Here is a 17547-nt window from a genome sequence, read left to right as displayed (position 1 = left end):
CATCTCCTGAAAACACTGAGTTGTCTCCTGTAGAGTCGTCTCACGCTGAGTGTGTCTGCTCTCCGCTTCAGGCAGCAGTTTCAGATGTCCGAGCTCAGCGGCCGCTGCCCCGTCTCCCACTTCTGGGATGAGACCGAGCCTCGTCTCTTCGTGTGTGAGACCGTGCCGATCAGCTCTGAGTCCTCGTCCACCAGTTTCTTGGACACGGTGAAGGAACCACCTCCCAGCTCCTGAGCAGTGTGTGCACGGTGTGAACTCAACATTTATTGACCCTGTTTCTCCTCTTCGCTCAGCTGGACGTGTCGGTGGTGACGCTCTTCTGCACGCAGGAGCACGGTTTGCTCCTCCAGGACTACTACCTCAGACCTCCAGGCCTGCAGGCGCTCCTGGCTCTGGACGTCCCCCACTATTATTTCAGCTGCAAGGTGAGGACGAAGAACACTCTGTCCTGCTCCTGCTCGACCCCTCAGCGGGGGGTTCCTGATACAGCATGTTTGCTTTCTTCTTCTTTTGTTCACTCCCGTCACTTTTCTTCTGTTTGACCCCGCGCCTGGTTTGAAACAAACCAGCTGTTATTTCGGAGGGGGGGTGACTTTCGACCAGAAGTAAGTGTCTGCTCCTGCCTCCCATCTTCCAGCAGCTGTCGTGTTCGCCTTGTGCTGCATCGAAGCACAAGTGCACCCTGAAATATTTGAGTGTTAATATCTGTGTTCACTTCCCATCATGCTTTGTTGTTTTGTTCACTCTGCTTCCTGCTTCCAAAGCTTTCCTCTGCTTTTTAAATGTTCTTGACTTAAAATGATTGTTCCCACTCCACGGTGTGGTTAATAGCTTCCATTATTCCTCTTCTCCTCCCTCAGCCTGGCGAGAAAGATCAGGAGTTGACCGAGGTCGCATCCAAAGCTTCGGCACCCCAACACCAGCCCCAGCCCCAGCCATCAAGAGGAGCAGCTCCTCAGATCCCTCACATGGTCTCCAGAAGAGCGCTCCGAGACTTTGTGGGCCTGGAGGACTGTGAGAAGGCCACGCGTGACGCCATGCTCAACTTCAGCTTCTACCTGACCATCGGAGACATGGACGAAGCTTTCAAGGCCATCAAGCTCATCAAGAGGTGAGGAGTGTGTGAACGTGCAGGATGGCTGGACTCAGACCCTGTTTCTTTCTCTGCCTCTCCCAGCAGCCTTTGCTGCAGGGAGGTTAGTTCAAAGGAAAAACTTTGTTGTTTCAGCCTCTACTCTACCCAGAATGCTGGTTAAAAGTCACATCTTTACGACAGAGTGTGTGAAATTCCAAACCAGAGGGTGGCACTGTAGTCACATCAAAACAGATTCTTCTCATAGCATCTTTCAGTACAAGGATGGCCAACCTGTGGCTATATATTTAACCGAAATTCCGTGTAAGTCGTTTTTTTAACCCTAAATTCTCCCTAAATATCTTAATACCAGTTTTGCCAGAAAATCCTGCTTTCCTTTTTATGTCCATGAGGGGAAAAAGGTGAAGATACTGAAATAATTATGGAGCACAAACACAGACAATCTACACTATGACGCAACTCGAGACAAAGTGGGTATTGCTGATGACAGCATAGCACAGCGTAGCTTTGATACGCACTCCATGTCAAAAACTAGTACGTGTTGTAGGAGCTTACAAACAGACCGGCAAAACTTTGAAACCTTCTCTATTTTCTTATGTATATATAATTATTGGCGTTGTAAAGCTGAAACGGCGTAAGTCGAGGCATACGCAAGTCGAGGACCTCTTGTTTCTATATACCTACATAAATATATTAAATATAGAGGAATAGGCCGATCTATCTAAGATATTAATATATTGATGCCAATGTTGGCATCAGTATTGATCAATACTTAGGTGATGAGATTGATACTTAAGTTTCAGTTTCTTTTCTCTCATCTCAATCACTCATGTGCTCATAGCTATCTAGACAGACAGACAGACAGACAGACAGACAGACAGACAGACAGACAGACAGATAGATAGATAGATAGATAGATAGATAGATAGATAGATAGATAGATAGATAGATAGATAGATAGATAGATAGATAGATAGATAGATAGACAGATAGACAGACAGACAGATGAATAGTAAAATGGAACTTTGTCTCTTCTACAGTTAAAGCATAATTTTTTCTCTGACACTGCTCCAAATATGAATTTTAACCCGCTTACAAACACCGAAAATTAGGATTTGAAAATTGGAAATATTTTTATTTTTATTTTATGTCATTTTGTTTATGCGTGAGAGGAAATGCGTTTGTAAGAACACGTGTGTGCTGTGGCTCTTTGTAGTACTATGGTAATTCTTGAGGCTCTTGGTCTCTGACTGGTTGGCCACCCCTGTTTTAGTAAATAACCCACATTTGACGGTGGTCAGCTTTGACCCCACTGTACCTGGAGAACTAGCATAGAAGCTAAGCAATCAACTTCTACAAACAGGGTCTACCCAATCAGGTAATTTAGCCAACTGAAGACAATCAGAGTAAAGGAAGACTCTTATTCACGTGTAGAAGTGTCTGTTTGGTTTTGGAGTACTAGGAAACTAGGAAACATTTATAGAGTGATGAATCTACTGAAATGATGGATGCTACGGTGGAGTCAGACCCTTCATCTCTGATTTTTAAACACAGGACATGATTAAGGACTTTTCTGTCTGTGCTCAGGAAAGGAACTCAGTGTGTATATGTGACTGTTTCTGTTAGTGTACGGGTGTGTTCAGAGGGGATGTACTTTTCTAAACACACACACACACTAACAGACACACACACTCACTGCCAGTTCAAAACCAGAAGGAGTGCCTTTTCCATTCCTGCTAATGTTGAATCAGGTCACCCGAGGATGTGAGTGTGTGGAGGATCGTTCCATATGTGAGATGTGATTTTATCTCCAGCAGAAGACATGATTCAGAGCACTCGGTTCGTCCTCTGCTCTGGTGCAGCTTTCGCACGTACAAACAGTACGCCAACATGAAAACAGCTCAAAAACAAACAAATGGCGTAAAAGCATATCCTACCGGCCGGATACTCCTCAGAGTTTAATAGGCACGATGACAGCTTTACTGAGTTCCTCATTGATGGCTATTTTTACTGCTGCCTCTCTGTTTGGTGCAGAGATCTGTATTGTGTTTGATTCCCGTATATCTCCACCCACAGGAACGTGTATTTCCTGCAGCGGTAACCTGTACCTTTCCACCTTTTCCTCAGCTGAGTTCTCTGGTACATGTGTTTGAGACCGTATGGAGACTGCATGTACCTGGATGCTGTTTGATCTGACTTTATTCATACAGATCTGCGCAGTGTGACACCCTGGGACACCCAAAGCGGCCTGTCAGATACAGGCTGGGATGTCTTTCTTCAGCCCACACTGTGCTGCTTCCTCTCATTCATGCTGTCCTTGACTTCAGGTGACATGCTGCTGGGTTATCTCCCTGCATGAATACAAGTCTTACAGAACTGTCCGTCTATTTAAAAGCCCAACTCCCCGTTTCCATCAGGTCACCCTGAGGAAGTGTTCTGGGTTGAAGCAGAGACTGATGGATGACATTGAAGTCATGAGACACACCCGTGCTCTTTGGAGCTGCAGCTTGTCACTGGAAAGTATGTCGTCTGTGCATGAAACTACCGCTGAACCTGCTGACAGTGAGACTGAGGAGGAGTGTTAGGGAATCAAAATGACGAGGTTTAATCTTGTGAAGTGTTTGTTTGAAGTCAGCTCAGCCGTTAAAACTACACAGAATGTTTACACCCTTTCAGAAACACCTTAACAGACTGCGTCAAGTAGGCGTCTGAGGAACTGCAGTTTTCTTTTCAAAGCTAAATAGGCTCAATTTTTTTTGACACCAGGGTTTGCTGCTTTTAGGAGTTTCTTAAGTTGTTCTTACCGTAAAAGAAGAACTTGCTGGTTGGCTAAGCTAACTAAGCTCCACACTATGGGAGATCAGGCCTTCGGCTCAGCTGCTCCCCCACCTTCCCTGACCACCTGAGGTCCCCACAAATAACCGACTCCTTTAAGAAAGGCCTGAAAACCCTTTCTCTTAAAAAACCTTCCCTTTAAAATCTTTCAACCTGTTTTAATCATGTCTTACTCTGTAGCACTTTGAGGACCAGGGATGAAAAGTACTTTAAAACAAAATTTATTATTATTATTGTTATGATTATTTTCATTATTATTATTATTATCAGCTTTCTTCCTTGTGTTTTTTATGCAAAAAACTTTTGAAATCTAAAGTGATACAGTCTGTCTCTTTAAGAGGTGAGTATTGGGAAGAACCTCATGATGCAATTCCCATCACAATACCAAAATATCAATATATCGCAATATTGCAATATTCCACACCAGTGTTTTGCAACCTGTGGCTTATTATTAAATACACTGACACTAAATAAAATCATGCGTCATCAAACTCAAATAGTATTTCAATACTTTTGATTTTTTTTTTTAAATGTATCAGATTTCAAGTTTATTTGAAGTTTTGGCAATTGTTTGAAATCTTGAAATTGAAATTTTTGCATATTATTTACAAAGCAGTTTTTTGTTTTTTTTTCAAATTTTTTTTAAAAATGCCAATTTTCCCGATTAATTCATTTTCATCTTTAAATTATTTTTTAACCAAAATTGTAATTTATTTTTTTAAATATATTTTGTAAATTTTTAAAGGTATATTTAAAGGTTTATTTAAAATTTAACTCTCAATTTTTTTTTCAACTTTTGATTTTTTTTTGACGATTTCTGAAATGTTAACGTTATTTTTTGCAAATTTATTAAAGATTAACAAACAAACAAAAAAAAAATTTCTAAATTAGAAAAAAACTTCTTTCTTTAGAAAATAATTCATTAGATTTTATTATATATAGAATTTGACACTTTCTTTAGTACAGACACTTAACTTGAAAACAAAGTGCATTGAGTTTGTCACTTAAACTACTGTGACATTAAACCAATGTTTTAAAAAAATACATTGGTTGAAAGACATGATCAGTTGGTGACACTGATAAAAGTCACTTGGTGCAACCAATGGGATTCATAAAATATCTAATATTGCACAAAACAAGAGTATGATTTTTATTTTATCAGTCTACTACAGAACTTCTAACTCACCTAGAAGAGGAATTTTTTGTTTTAACAAAAATATCTATATCAAGAGTTGAAATGCTAATGTTTTATCCCACCTCTAGTCTCTTTGGTAAAAAGTTTCATATCTGGTCCATTGGTTGGAGTGTAGGGCACAAAACAGCAACAACAACATCAAGCACAGAGTCTAAATCTTTGCTCAATAGAAATTTATTGAATTTATTTAACATATTTTTTTTTTAATACGCCTCTATGTTTGGCAATGTGGAACAACCACAAACAGCACAGAGCTTTTTGAAAAACAAGAACAAGATATGATATGCTTATAATAATACATATACGAATAAAACTACTTCTCTTTATAAAAATATTAATTTAAGTATACACTTTGTACCAAAAGCAAGCAGAAATCCCTGTGGAAGGCATCTTTAACAGTGATGTAAGGAGTGAAATGTGAATCCAGGATGTCTTTCTGAAACTTTTATTATGTTCAAATTATAAACAAACGAACAAAGATTTATTCATCTTGAGGAATTAGCTGGAAATTAAATTTTATAAGTGAGGTATCCTGCTGTTTTATGAGCTCCAATTAATAATTCTGTGGAAGACAATTGAATAAGTGCACTTTCAACAAAATAGGTCAAGTTCCAGCTTGATCTTTCAGTCAGTGTTTGACGCTCAGTGGGAGCCTGGTTTCAGGATTTAGCTGATGATGGTCTCACCGGAGCACGAGATACAGAAACATCCTCCTGTTCTGAGTGTGTGAGTGTTTCAGGGGCTGCTTTAAGGAGATAACTCAGATAATTCAGATCGCACGAAGCAGCAGGTTGATAATAACGTCTTGTTTACAGCGGACAGGTGGTGAAATGTGGAGGTGTACAGGTCCAGGTCCATGTTAGTCGTCCTGTGTCACACCCCTCATCTGCCTGAGAAGTGACGCGCCTCAACACGGCGACTCCACGTAGTCATTGTCCAAACGTGGGTGGAAAGGTGCCGCCAGCGAGCGGCTGATGATGATGACTCCAGGTGGGAGGCAGTCGTCACGGCGATGTAGTATATTCCAGATGAGCATGGCTGCAGCTAAAGTGGCTAGCAGGCAAGCAGCTATGTCCACGTAGCAGGAGTAGGACAGGTCCGTGTTGGGCCCGATTCTGTAGAAGGTCACGAGTCCGATCACCAGAACGAAACCTGGATGAGAAGAAAGAGAAAGTTTTTTCATTCATATGTTAAAGGGGACATATGATGCTTGTTTCTCCTCTTCACTATGCCAGACTAGGATGCCTGTAAAGCATTTCTGCCCTCAGTACAAGTCATTTAGTTCCTTCATTGCCCCACAATAGCGTTCTCAATATCCTCATTTTAGGCCATTCTGAAGATCTCATTGAAACTCTCCGTTTGGAGAATGACCTCCAGTAACCTCGCAACGTCACAGCCCTTTGTGCTCTGATTGGTCAGTTCTATCAGAGGGGCGGAGGGGGTAGAGCCAGGGGGCGGTTTTTGCAGCATGGCAGTATTTACAAAATAGCCATATTGGATGGAGCAGACCGAGCGAGTTTGCTGTTTGCCAAAACTTCACCGTAAGGCATTGATAGCAGTAATAAAATGGCAGAGTGTAGGATACGTCCTTTTGTATTGGACCGAGTCAGACCCGGACGGTTCTGCAGCTCAGGAGGAAGAAAATCCACCTGGACACAGATCATCTCAGGACACTTCAGTGTGGTGAGTCAAACCGGTACTGTAACATGTATAGTTTATACGTGGAAATATAGGCAGACTTCACCAATAAACTATTTCTATAACAGGGCTCCATCCTGCTCCTTCACTTTTCTCTGTCTGTTTTATCCATCATGCTGAAAGTGGAGTCTAAAGATCGCCTCTACCGTCAGTTCCTCACTATGTTATTACCGCAGCATTATTGTGGTCCAGGTTCACAGTGCATGTCAGAACAAGCATGCAAATATCACAGTCTCACAAGTATTACCACGTCTGCTAAAACTACAGTGTTTTAACTGCTAATTCAACATGTAAAGCCGAGCTGCTCAGCAGAGCAGAGTCCCTGCATCCAGCACTCAGTCAGTCGGCTCTTGGTGGGTGTATCCCTCGGTGGTGGTTGTGTGACTAACTGACATCACAGAGGAGGAGCTGCTTTATCAGATTACTCCAATAAAAAGAAAGGATCCTCGTGTCGTCACGACGGTCGAAATCTCGCGGCCAACTGGCAATGACCTATTTTCAGTGGTATCAAATCTCGTTCTAGGATATCAGAAAAACATTCAATATCTAATTTTTTGAAAATTCAGGAGGGGTAAGGTTTTGTTTTTAAATTTATTGTATTATATGTAAGTATTAAATCAGGGATCAGCATGATATGTCCCCTTTAATATCGCTTTGTAAAATCCAGAGAGAAAAAATTCTGAATATACACGGTCATCTCGTAGACACCCGTCCCTGGCCTTGAACTCCTCGGTGCGGCAGGAGCTCCGTGTGGGGCCTTTGAAATCAAAAACCTGTTTCCTCTTAGGAAGAACTTCAGAGATCTAAAGATCAAAGTTCTCAATAGCTTTAAAAATATCAGAGCGTGAATATCGTTTCAGGAAAAGCCTTTGAGATGTTTTATCTCCTGATTTCTTTGATTCACGGCCGTGTAACTCACGCAATGCGGAGCTCCTGTTTGAAGGTGGAAAGACTTTAAATTCACGCTGTTTCTTTCATCCCCGCTTTGTTTTATGGACTCGCTCTGCAGCGTGAGGCTATTTTTAGAGCGAACAATCGAGGTTATAGAAGATTCCTGCTGGCACTCTTTAATCTAACACATTCAGTACTTCAACAATGCTTAAAATCTGCTCCTTCCACATTGTTTAAATACAGGAAACAAAGAGAATCAGTTAAAGCTTGAGGATGTGAATCAGTGTGTTTCCTGAAGTCACCAAAGAAGGATTTCACTTGAATTTCTGTCTCCACCTCCACAGTCAGGTCGCTGTCATTGTTTAAAGCGAGGATGTGAATAAGTCTTTCTGTGTATCATTGCGTGCCTGTGCTGAATGGATCTGTGGACTCCAGCTCCTCATATTCAGCCCGTCTGGCTCCTGACCTAAGAAAATGAATAATCTCCTGTCCAGGTTCCAGCCTGGGTGGGCTGTGTGAACCTTTTTTTGGCACATACTTATCTCCCAAAGTTTCCTTCCCCGTCTTCCTCTTTCCATCCTTCCTTCCTTCCCTGCTCTCCACACCCTGAGCGCTGAGGTTAATATATTTTCTGGGCATTTGACATGATCTGTCGCAGAGAAAATCCAAACAAACCTTATCTGGAGGCCGGGTCTTGGAAAGTCATTTAGCAGGTTTGTTCTTGGTTTATTTTTGTAGAGGACAGAAATGATTGAGAGATTAACCTGCCCTGTGTCCTCCTCAACCCTTCATAACTCCCTTTTTACTGAGAACGACTTGAGACTTCTGGGAAAAGTGTAACTCCTCTCTGAATGAGATTAAGGAGATCTCAACGAGGCTCCATAGATTAAACTCTGTGAAACATAAAGCGGTGATAAACAGCGTCTCTCGAGCCTGGATCTGCCAACACGGCTGAGATATCACTGACTGGAAGCAGATTCTGTTATTTCACAGTCTGCTTGGATCAGCTGAGCTTTTTGGCTCGTCTGAAAATGAAAACATCCCAGAGAAAAAGATGAGGTAAAAAACTCCCACTCATTCAGAGCTGGAGCCCATTCACAGAGTAGGAAGAGGAGGTTATAGAAAAAGGCCCTCACAGCTCGGGATGGTGACCTTTCACATATGAAACGATAAGGTACCGAGGTACTTTTGATAGATTTCGGTCGGTATGTTTAAAGGTACCTAATTTAGTATCCATCCCCACTCACAGCTGGATTCAGAGAATATGACCAAAAGCTTTTGTATCAACATCAGTTTTTATAATGGCTTTATAAAGAAGAGCTCTTAACTCTAACTCTGGAGTTAGAAAAATCTGATTAAAAATCTCTGTTGAAGCCTTATTCCACTTATTTCAGAAATTAGAAATACTTCATAAAGGGGAAAATGCTTTATGGTTACAGTTGCTCTTGTCAAAAAGTGTAAAAACTGAAAAAGAACAAAATATAAAAGAAAGTAGGAAATGGAAACATAAGCGTAATGTCAAATTCATTATAAGTGTGAACATTTACTTTAGGGCTGCAGCTATCAAATATTTTAGTATTCGAGTATTCTACAGAATATCCCATCGATTTATCGAGTAATCGGGTAAAACACACTTTTGTTTAGTTAAAGAGCAGTTATTTTTCGAATGAAATTTTTTCTCTTTAAGAAACAGAATTTTCTGATACAGCATGTCAGTAAGAGCACTTGCTTTGGTAGCTCGAAATATTTGTAAACTCACTTTGACACATTTTTTGTGCCTTGTACATCTCATCAAATGTTGCGGCCCCAAATGGCACCCGTTTGGTAGAATGACCCATTAGTCTCCAAACTCCAGAAAAGAAGCTAGATTTGTTGCTAGTTGCTATTTTGTATAAGAGATAGCTTGAGGGGTCTGAAAACTCTCTTAATATGGCCTCAGCTCTATTTGAAATACCACTCTTTGATCTTTTTTAAAATTAAATGATTCCTCGAGGCGGAGAAAATTACTCGAGTATTTTTTGTAATCGAGTACCTCGAATCATTCGAGGAACCGTTTCAGCTCTAACTTACTTAGAATAAAGTATAAAAATAGGGCCATAAATTATGGATTGTTGCACAAATACTGTCATTTTGCACTGAAGGTAATTATTCCACATTTTTACTTAAACCAGTGAGTCCAGAGTTAATCTAAAGACACAGGCTGCTTTTCTGGTTGATTTGTGAAGAAGACTTAAAGCTGTGTAGAGATTCAGAGCCTTGGCTGAAATGTCAACAGATACTGTGAATAAAGGCTGTATCACTGTTTTCCCCAAATGAGGAACACACAGGAGCTCATTCACTGATAGATGCATATGAAATAGTACCTGGCAATGGGTATGGGTACTCAACCAGACCATTTTTTGTTCCTTATGTGTGTTTGTGTGGTAATAAATATTAATTTGTTTGTTAATAAAATCTAAAAGTTTTTCAAGTTAACATCTTTATTTCAGGGATACACCGATCCAACTTTCTGGAGAGGAAAAACAGGCTTTGAGTATCGACCACTGTTAAATAACAAACCTTATGCCACACTGTGGGTTAAACTGGGAATGATTTGGGTAAAAGGCAAAAATGAGTATATGAAATTACTGAAGTTGATATTTATTTAAACTATAATTTTTTTTATCAGCAGTTTGGTAAAAACAAAGCTTTATAATGTGCAGAAAAATGATCAACTGCAAACTTTTGTTCCCTGTAGACTGGCAAAAAACAATAGTGCTTTAGAGGAAACGTTTTAAATCAAGTAGTTGTGAGTGTTTTAGAGGTTTAAAAAAAGGCATAGAGCTGGTTTCCTGGATCAGCACCATGGACCGGCCCCTTCACACTGATGCTGATCCAGTTTTGAGAGGCACCGATACTCCAATACCTGACAGATATTTTTTCTAGTTTCAAGCAAATTTTCCTGCAAATTTTTCTCTTGTTCAATTGGCAGATTTTTTCTTACTTGTTACAAGAAATTCAGACCTCATTTAAGTCCTTAAATAACTTGAAAAAAGACATTTTTCTGGACTGGTCAGGTGGATGTGGCTCATATTGAGTATAATAAGACAGTTAAAATGCACTGTTTCTCTGTTAGGAATAGACTGATTATCAACGTCGATATTCAGCATTTTGAAGCAGATCGGCATCTCCCTTTTTTTTTAATCCTGCAGCCAATAAGAAATTTAGTTTCAGTCTGTGTTAATCTGTCTCCATACAACCAAACAGTACCATCTGATTGGTGACATGCAGAGACAGTTTTTGGAAAACTTGACTTCCTGTAAAAAACTTTAGGGAGCTCTTTATTACTTTAAGTTTTCATTTAACTTATAAGACAGCTGCTGAGCCTGGGAGCTGTTTAATAAACATATGCTGAAAGGTCATCAATTTCATGTTTTGTTAATACATTAAGTATATTCACAATTTTAATGTTTCTATTAAATGTATTTTACTTTTAATGAAGAAGTTTAAATATATCCTTGATTTAGTTGAAAGTGTATGTGTTTACATTTTCTGAGCGTTGGTCGTCATCTTTGGTGCGTACGCCTGGTCTGAGAGTTTCTGATTTTGTTCTCAGAGTAAGATCAGAATGTTTTAATGATTTAAAGATTTTAGCTTCAGATGTTGACTTGTGTGTACTCACAGTAAACATACTGATGTTCATGGTCTTAAATCCAGACCCAGCAGCACTTTGCCTGTTCTGGGTCTGGTTTCTATTATTGGTCAGAAACATCCTGAGATATTTGTCGCCCTGTTACTCAGCACCTTTGTTGCCCGTTTTTCCAGAGAGCTTTGCTATTATTAGACGTTAAGGAAATAGGTGTTACAGTTTTAGGCTTAGTCACTATTGTTATAATTCAAACAGTTATAATTATAGAGCTCTCTGCCAGAACATCCACACTGTTAATGAACCGATTGATGGGATGTGACGTCTATTTACTCTGCCATTGTCTCTTTTAATCAGTGTTTGTTGAGGTCGCTCAGGTTTGGTCGGTGGTGTCGTCTTGTTCTGGAGAGTTCCTAAACGTTGGGTGGGTCCGTGTTGCCTCAGCCTCCAGATTAAAGCCCCCATCCCTGATTCTTTCATTCCTGGGACGCTTTATAAACAGCAGCTTTAAAGCTAGACGGTTTTATCTGCACAGAGACAATTCCCACCCTGCTGTCGTGTGTAACAGGACACTTCTCCACCAAAACACACAATCACAACATATACACGGACACACACAAAATCCCCCCTGCCAGCGCGCACAAACACACAGTCCCTGTCGAAAACCCGTCTTTCCCGTCCGCTCCCCCTCCCCTCTTTTTCCTCCTTCAGCTCGGGGGTTTGCATAACAGGTAGTCACAGACATTTCCTCGTCCTGAGCAGGGATATCCTGGCGCCCGACAGTCGCTCCCTGGCTCGCTGCAGCCAGGGCCCACAGATTCTGGACCAGGACTAAATTTAGACCCAGAGCAGACCCCCTCCAGGCTGCTTCACCACAGTGATACCAAACCACTCAGACACCTCAGAGTGTGTCTCATCGTGGCTGCTGTGGTCAGGATCAGGGGTTAGGGTCATATCAGCCCACTCTGTGTGACTCACAGTGGGGTTGATGGATGGACACTCACTGTGGAAGGTTTATTATGATTTTCCCAGGACTACAGCTCCCACACCGAGGACAGCATGCTCGCTGTCTTTGAGACCAGTTTGGTTTATTTATCCTTTTTTCTCTGAGCACATTAGGGCTGAACTATTTTGGAAAATAATATAATTCGTTTTTTTTTTTTATTTAACTTCAAGCCTTATAAACCTTTTATAAAATGATCATCAATTACCTTGGATAAGATCAGAGAAAGGAACAAAGCACTGCAGAACAACAGGCCTTGTATGAACCATGAAATAAAAAATAAATAAAAATCCTCTCGTCTATGGATCTCGCATTGAATACAGTGCAGAAATCTAAACAAGACCAAATCTCTGGCTCAACCACTGAAATATGTCAACTTGTGGAGTGCACTTTTTTTATAAAATTAAAAATAAATACTTTGTGAACATTAATTTAAATATTAATTGTATAAATATCTTAGTAAATGCACTTTAATTTTTTTTTATTATTATTAAATGCAGCCCCTGTGATTTGATTAATTGTTCAGCCCCAGAGCACACTGCAAAAACCTGAAATCTTATCAAGTGTTTTCATCTTATTTTTAGTAGAAAATGTCTTTTTAGACTTAATATGAGCCACATTCACCTGACAAGTCCAGAAAAATGTCTTATTTTAAGTTATTTCAAGACAAAAACAAGGTCTGAGTTACTTTAAGATAAAAAACAAAATCTGCCAATGGAACAAGAGAAAAGTTTCTTGTATTAAGACATTATTCTAGTTTTAAGCAAATTTCCCAGTAAATTTCTTTTGTTCCATTGGCAGATTTTTTTTTTTTTGCTTGTTACAAGAAATTCAGAACTCATTTGTTTTTGAATAACTTGAAATAAGACATTTCTGGACTGAAGAGTTCAATGTGGCTCATATGAAGTATAATAATACAGTAAGAATGCACTGTTGGTTACATTTCCCATCAGTTATAACTGGATTCTATTAAGAATAGTAGGATTATTTGCGCCAATATTCAGCATTTTGAAGCAGATTGGCATCCGCCTTTTTTTTTTAAATCCTGCAAACGATAAGAAATTTAATTTCAGACTGTGTTAATTTGGCTCCATACAGCCAGAAAACTTTTATTTATCTTTTTATTTATTTATTTATTTATTTAAGTTTTCAGCTGCTGAGCCTGGGAGCTGTTTAATAAACGCATGCTTAAAGGCAAATTAATATCGGCCCCAGATATTGGTTATTGGCCTCCTTGACTACTGATAATCGGTATCAGTATCGGCCCCGATATATCTGGTATGTGTAAATACTGTCGCCTTTGCTGGTGTCTCAAATAATTGTTCTTTAGTTTTTATTGTCTGAACTAGGGATAGACTGATTATCGGGGCCGATATTTGGCATTTTGAAGCATATCGACATCTGCCTTTTTTTGATTTGATGGCTGATAAGAAACAAATTTAAAACTGCGTTGTTGCAGCTCTGATGCAGCCGCAGGGTAGGTGGTTTCCGATCTGTCCCACCCACAGTACCATCTGATTGGTTACAAGCAGAGCCATGGCTTGGGAAACAGCCAATCAGCAGTGCAGTTATAACAGTTATTGCAGTTACATTGAAATTTATTTATTTACTGTAGAAAACTTTAGCTATTTTTTTAGGTTTTAATTTAACTTAATAAAACATGCTGCTAAGCCTGGGAGCTGTTTAATTAACTCATGTTTAACGGTATTTGAATGAAATAAAGTGTTGGAGTTTGTATGGTTCAAAATGTTGACACCAATATTTTCAGTTCGACTGCAAATTAATATCGGTTATCGGCCTCCTTGACAACAAATAATCGGTATCGGGCCAGAAAAATCCATATCAGTCTATCTCTAGTCTGAATTGTTGAATTCATCAGTCGGTTTAAGTGTTACAGACCAAGCGCTGATACTCACTGGCTAGCTGGAAGAGTGCAGCGATGGCCTCCTCCCACCACTGGGATTCCTGCGTGATGAAGGGCAGTCCCATCAGGCCCAGGAGGAAGATCAGCTGACCTGCAGTCAGGGCCACCGTGGCCATCAGGTTACACGCTCGCATCATGTCGAACTGCACTTTAGGGAACAGAGGAAGAGCTGCGTCATTTCTTCCTGCGGGTCAAGTCCTAACACGAGCTCCTAAGATCTGAAAACCACCTCGTAGTTAAACCTGGAAACCTGTGACTTGTTGTCATGAATGGTGGAGCGCTGGACGCTCCTTCAGCAGCAGGCAGTGCCGCCCATTGTGCCCATTGAAGTTTGCCACTGGACCTTTTCCCAGACTCACTCTTGAATGAAAATAACTCAATGGAGCTCGACTTAACAAAGCACCAACATCCATCATCACACTCGCTCTGCTTGAAAACTGCAGATAAGGTTTATACTCGCGCTCACTGACTGAAAAGAAAAACCTTCTTGAAAACAGATTTTTTGTCACAGATTTTTCTTCCTTGAAGGTTGAATTAAATAAATAAAATAGAAGTATTACACATTTTTCTCTGATACCTAAAAAAGTAGAATTCATTTTCCTGACTGACTCAAACTGAATTTTACTCGTCTGACACTTTGAGGTCAGTGAACATATTCCTGCAGCGTCTGAGAGGAAACCAAGCGTCACACTTACGTTTGACGGTGCTGCGGGACTCCTGGTACCCTGCGAACTCAGATCCCCATCCCAGGCCCACGCACTCCCTCTGCGCCCCCCTCCCCCCTCTCCCGGCCTGCAGATCCTCCCGGCCCCTCTCGCCCCCAGCCGGGCACATCCTCCACAGTCCCACGCTCCTCTTGCGTCCGTCCTCCAGCGCCTGCAGTACCCAGCTGGGAGTAAACGCCGCCACATTGTTTAGGACCAGGGACAGCAGGGCCACCGCCACCGCCGCCGTCACCAGCCTCTGCACGGCCATGCGGCGCCCGACGCCCGCCACCTCTCCCCCTCCCTGGTGTCCGTCCTCAGACCCCTGTTCCTCAGCGGTGCTCTGGGCACCCTGGCTCCTCTCCACCTCCTCCTCCTCCACCACCACCTCCTCCTCCTGCTCCTCCAGCTGTTGGCGTGAGTGGTCCCGGCTCGGGCGGAGGTGGAGTTGGCGAGAGCGTAGTCGTCAGGCTTAGCTAAAGAACATCTCCATTCATCCTTCAGGTGTTGCTCGTCGTCGCTGCAGATCCTCAGCCCTCCTCCTCAGACAGCACCGCGGGCACGCTGGGGTTAATCCACCTGGCACCTGGGTCCATTCCACTGGCTCTGCCCGGCTGCAGCTTGACTCTGGGGGGCTCACTCCGTCCCTCTTGCGTCCTTGTCTCCTCTCCTCCTTCCCTCTCCTCTCCTCTGACTCCTACGTGTGCAGCTGGCCTTTCTGCAGAATCTCCTCTCTGTTTCCCTCTTCAGCTGCCTCACATCGCCTGTGGAAGGATCCAGACACTAAAACTGGATCTTGTCTGCCTGACTGGATTCTTACAGACTCCTGAAACCACCTCCCTCTGCTCCTTTCCCTCTCCCTCTGTAAATCCTGGAGGTCAGAGTTGAGCTGTGGGGGAGCTGCTCTTCATCATACTCCGAGCACGAGTTGGAAAATCTGCAGCCAGCTTTAAACAGACAGCTCCTCCTCGGTGAAGACTCCAAACCTGTGTGTGTGTCAGTGTGTTTGTGTGTGAGAACGTCCCAAGGACCCCCTCCTCCTTGGACGTCACTGTTGTGTATTCTTTTGTCTGGAGCCCAGGGGGCGTTCGCTTGAGTCCCCTCTCTCGTGTGCAACAAACACATCGGCTGCCACAGTCGGCCCGCAGCAACAGGATGTGTTTCCTGAGAGGAAAAGAGGATGGGAAGAGAGGCCAAACGCAGACCCGCTTCTTCTCTCCTCTTCCTTTTCTGGCTCTACAGATCTCGCCGCCCTGAGAGCTCCACTTTTCTTCACTTCACTGTCAGAGCTGGTTTTCTGTGACCATATAGAGTCAGGTCCTGGCTGAGGCTTTCTGCTCTGGCTTTCTTTTCCCTGACTTGGCCGCCGTGCCCCGCTCGTATAGCAGGGCCCCCAAAGATTTGGGGTATTTCCTGTTGCCTAACTTTTAATAAACAGCTCACATCTGTATCAGCTAAAGCACGGGGCAGGGAGGGGACGCAAATAGAGTCCAGATGGCTGTGGAATCTTAAATTTGGAGTTGAAGGAGGAGAAAAAGGGGGGTGAGGGTTGATTTACGTCAGCAGGACAAAAGGAAAAACTGGAGAGGGGAAAAAGTACGCCAGTGCTTTGATCCATTATTATGGCATTATTCTAGTTTCAAGCAAAATTGTGAGCAAATTCTTCTTGTTCCTTTGGCAGATTTTTTTAACTTGTTACAGCAATTCAGTCCTCATTTTTGTCTTTAAAAAACTTTAAATAAAACATTTTTAGGATAAGACCGCCCCGTTGTGGTTGCCTGTTGCAGCAGCTCTCTCTTCTTTGTCTGTTTCTTGTAATTTTTTTGTCTCTTTTTCATCATCTTTGCCTTTGGAGTGGATCATTAATTTGTATAGTGTTGTATGTTTTTGCTCCTGTGTTTGTTACCATGGCTGCATTGTTTACATGTGAAATAAGCTGTTAGCAGCCTGTAGCATGTCAATGCTAACTGGTGCAAGGCCGGATGTTTCCCCACAAGGTGAGGACGATGTGCTGGTGTGAGCTAAGAAGTGACAACATGGACCTGTCCTTCCATCCATCCTTATTGGGAACATAAGATCTATCTCCAATAAGATGGACGAGCTAGCTGTGCTAACCCAGCAACAGAGGGAATACCAGAAGGCAGAGTAGCATCATGCTATTCACAGACATGGCTAACAGAGCTAACACCAGACACCAACACCACATTGGAAGAGCTTCACCTGCTGTGAGCAGAGCTTTTTTGCACTTTCTATTCACTTTCTTACTTCTGTTTTCTTGCTGCGACTCCTCCCAAATTTTCCCTCTGGGATAAATAAAGTATTTTCTATTCTATTCATGCTCCAGACAGTTTCAGGGACTTGGACTCTTGGTTGATAATTCTTTTGTTTCTGGCTAAAGATGTATTTTGCTGCTGTGGTCTACTCCCCAGGCCCTTACAGTCCACATGCCGATCTCACAGATCTCTGCTCTTATGCTACTCTGCCCTCTGGTATTCCCTCTGTTGCTGGGTTAGCATGGCTAGCTTGTCCATCTTATTGGAGATAGATCTTTCATTCCCAATAACGATGGATGGAAGGAC

The 17547-nt window shown here is 42.0% G+C and overlaps 2 protein-coding genes across 2 annotated transcripts in view; one reads left to right on the top strand and one right to left on the bottom strand.

Annotated features, from left to right (window-relative positions):
- ift140 (intraflagellar transport 140 homolog (Chlamydomonas)) overlaps positions 1-17547 on the top strand; it is a 29995-nt gene that overhangs the window by 5865 nt on the left and 6583 nt on the right. The window contains exons 16-18 of the mRNA XM_074663973.1: positions 72-207; positions 294-425; positions 861-1111. Coding sequence (XP_074520074.1) covers positions 72-207; positions 294-425; positions 861-1111 — 519 coding nt within the window. The remainder of the gene's footprint in view (positions 1-71; positions 208-293; positions 426-860; positions 1112-17547) is intronic.
- On the bottom strand, positions 5340-16179 carry tmem204 (transmembrane protein 204). Its single transcript, XM_074663339.1, has 3 exons — positions 14960-16179; positions 14257-14412; positions 5340-6275 (listed from the first exon to the last, which is right to left on the bottom strand). The coding sequence occupies exons 1-3, from the start codon at positions 15237-15239 to the stop codon at positions 6031-6033; spliced, it is 681 nt and encodes a 226-aa protein (XP_074519440.1). The 5' UTR covers positions 15240-16179; the 3' UTR covers positions 5340-6030.

Source organism: Halichoeres trimaculatus, unplaced genomic scaffold (assembly GCF_033239565.1).
Source record: "Halichoeres trimaculatus isolate MK-OKI-2021-1 unplaced genomic scaffold, fHalTri1.1 fHalTri1_scaffold_23, whole genome shotgun sequence".
Classification (NCBI taxonomy): Eukaryota; Metazoa; Chordata; class Actinopteri; order Labriformes; family Labridae; genus Halichoeres; species Halichoeres trimaculatus.
Note: the sequence above shows the minus strand (reverse complement) of the source record. Positions and strands in the feature narration are given on the sequence as shown.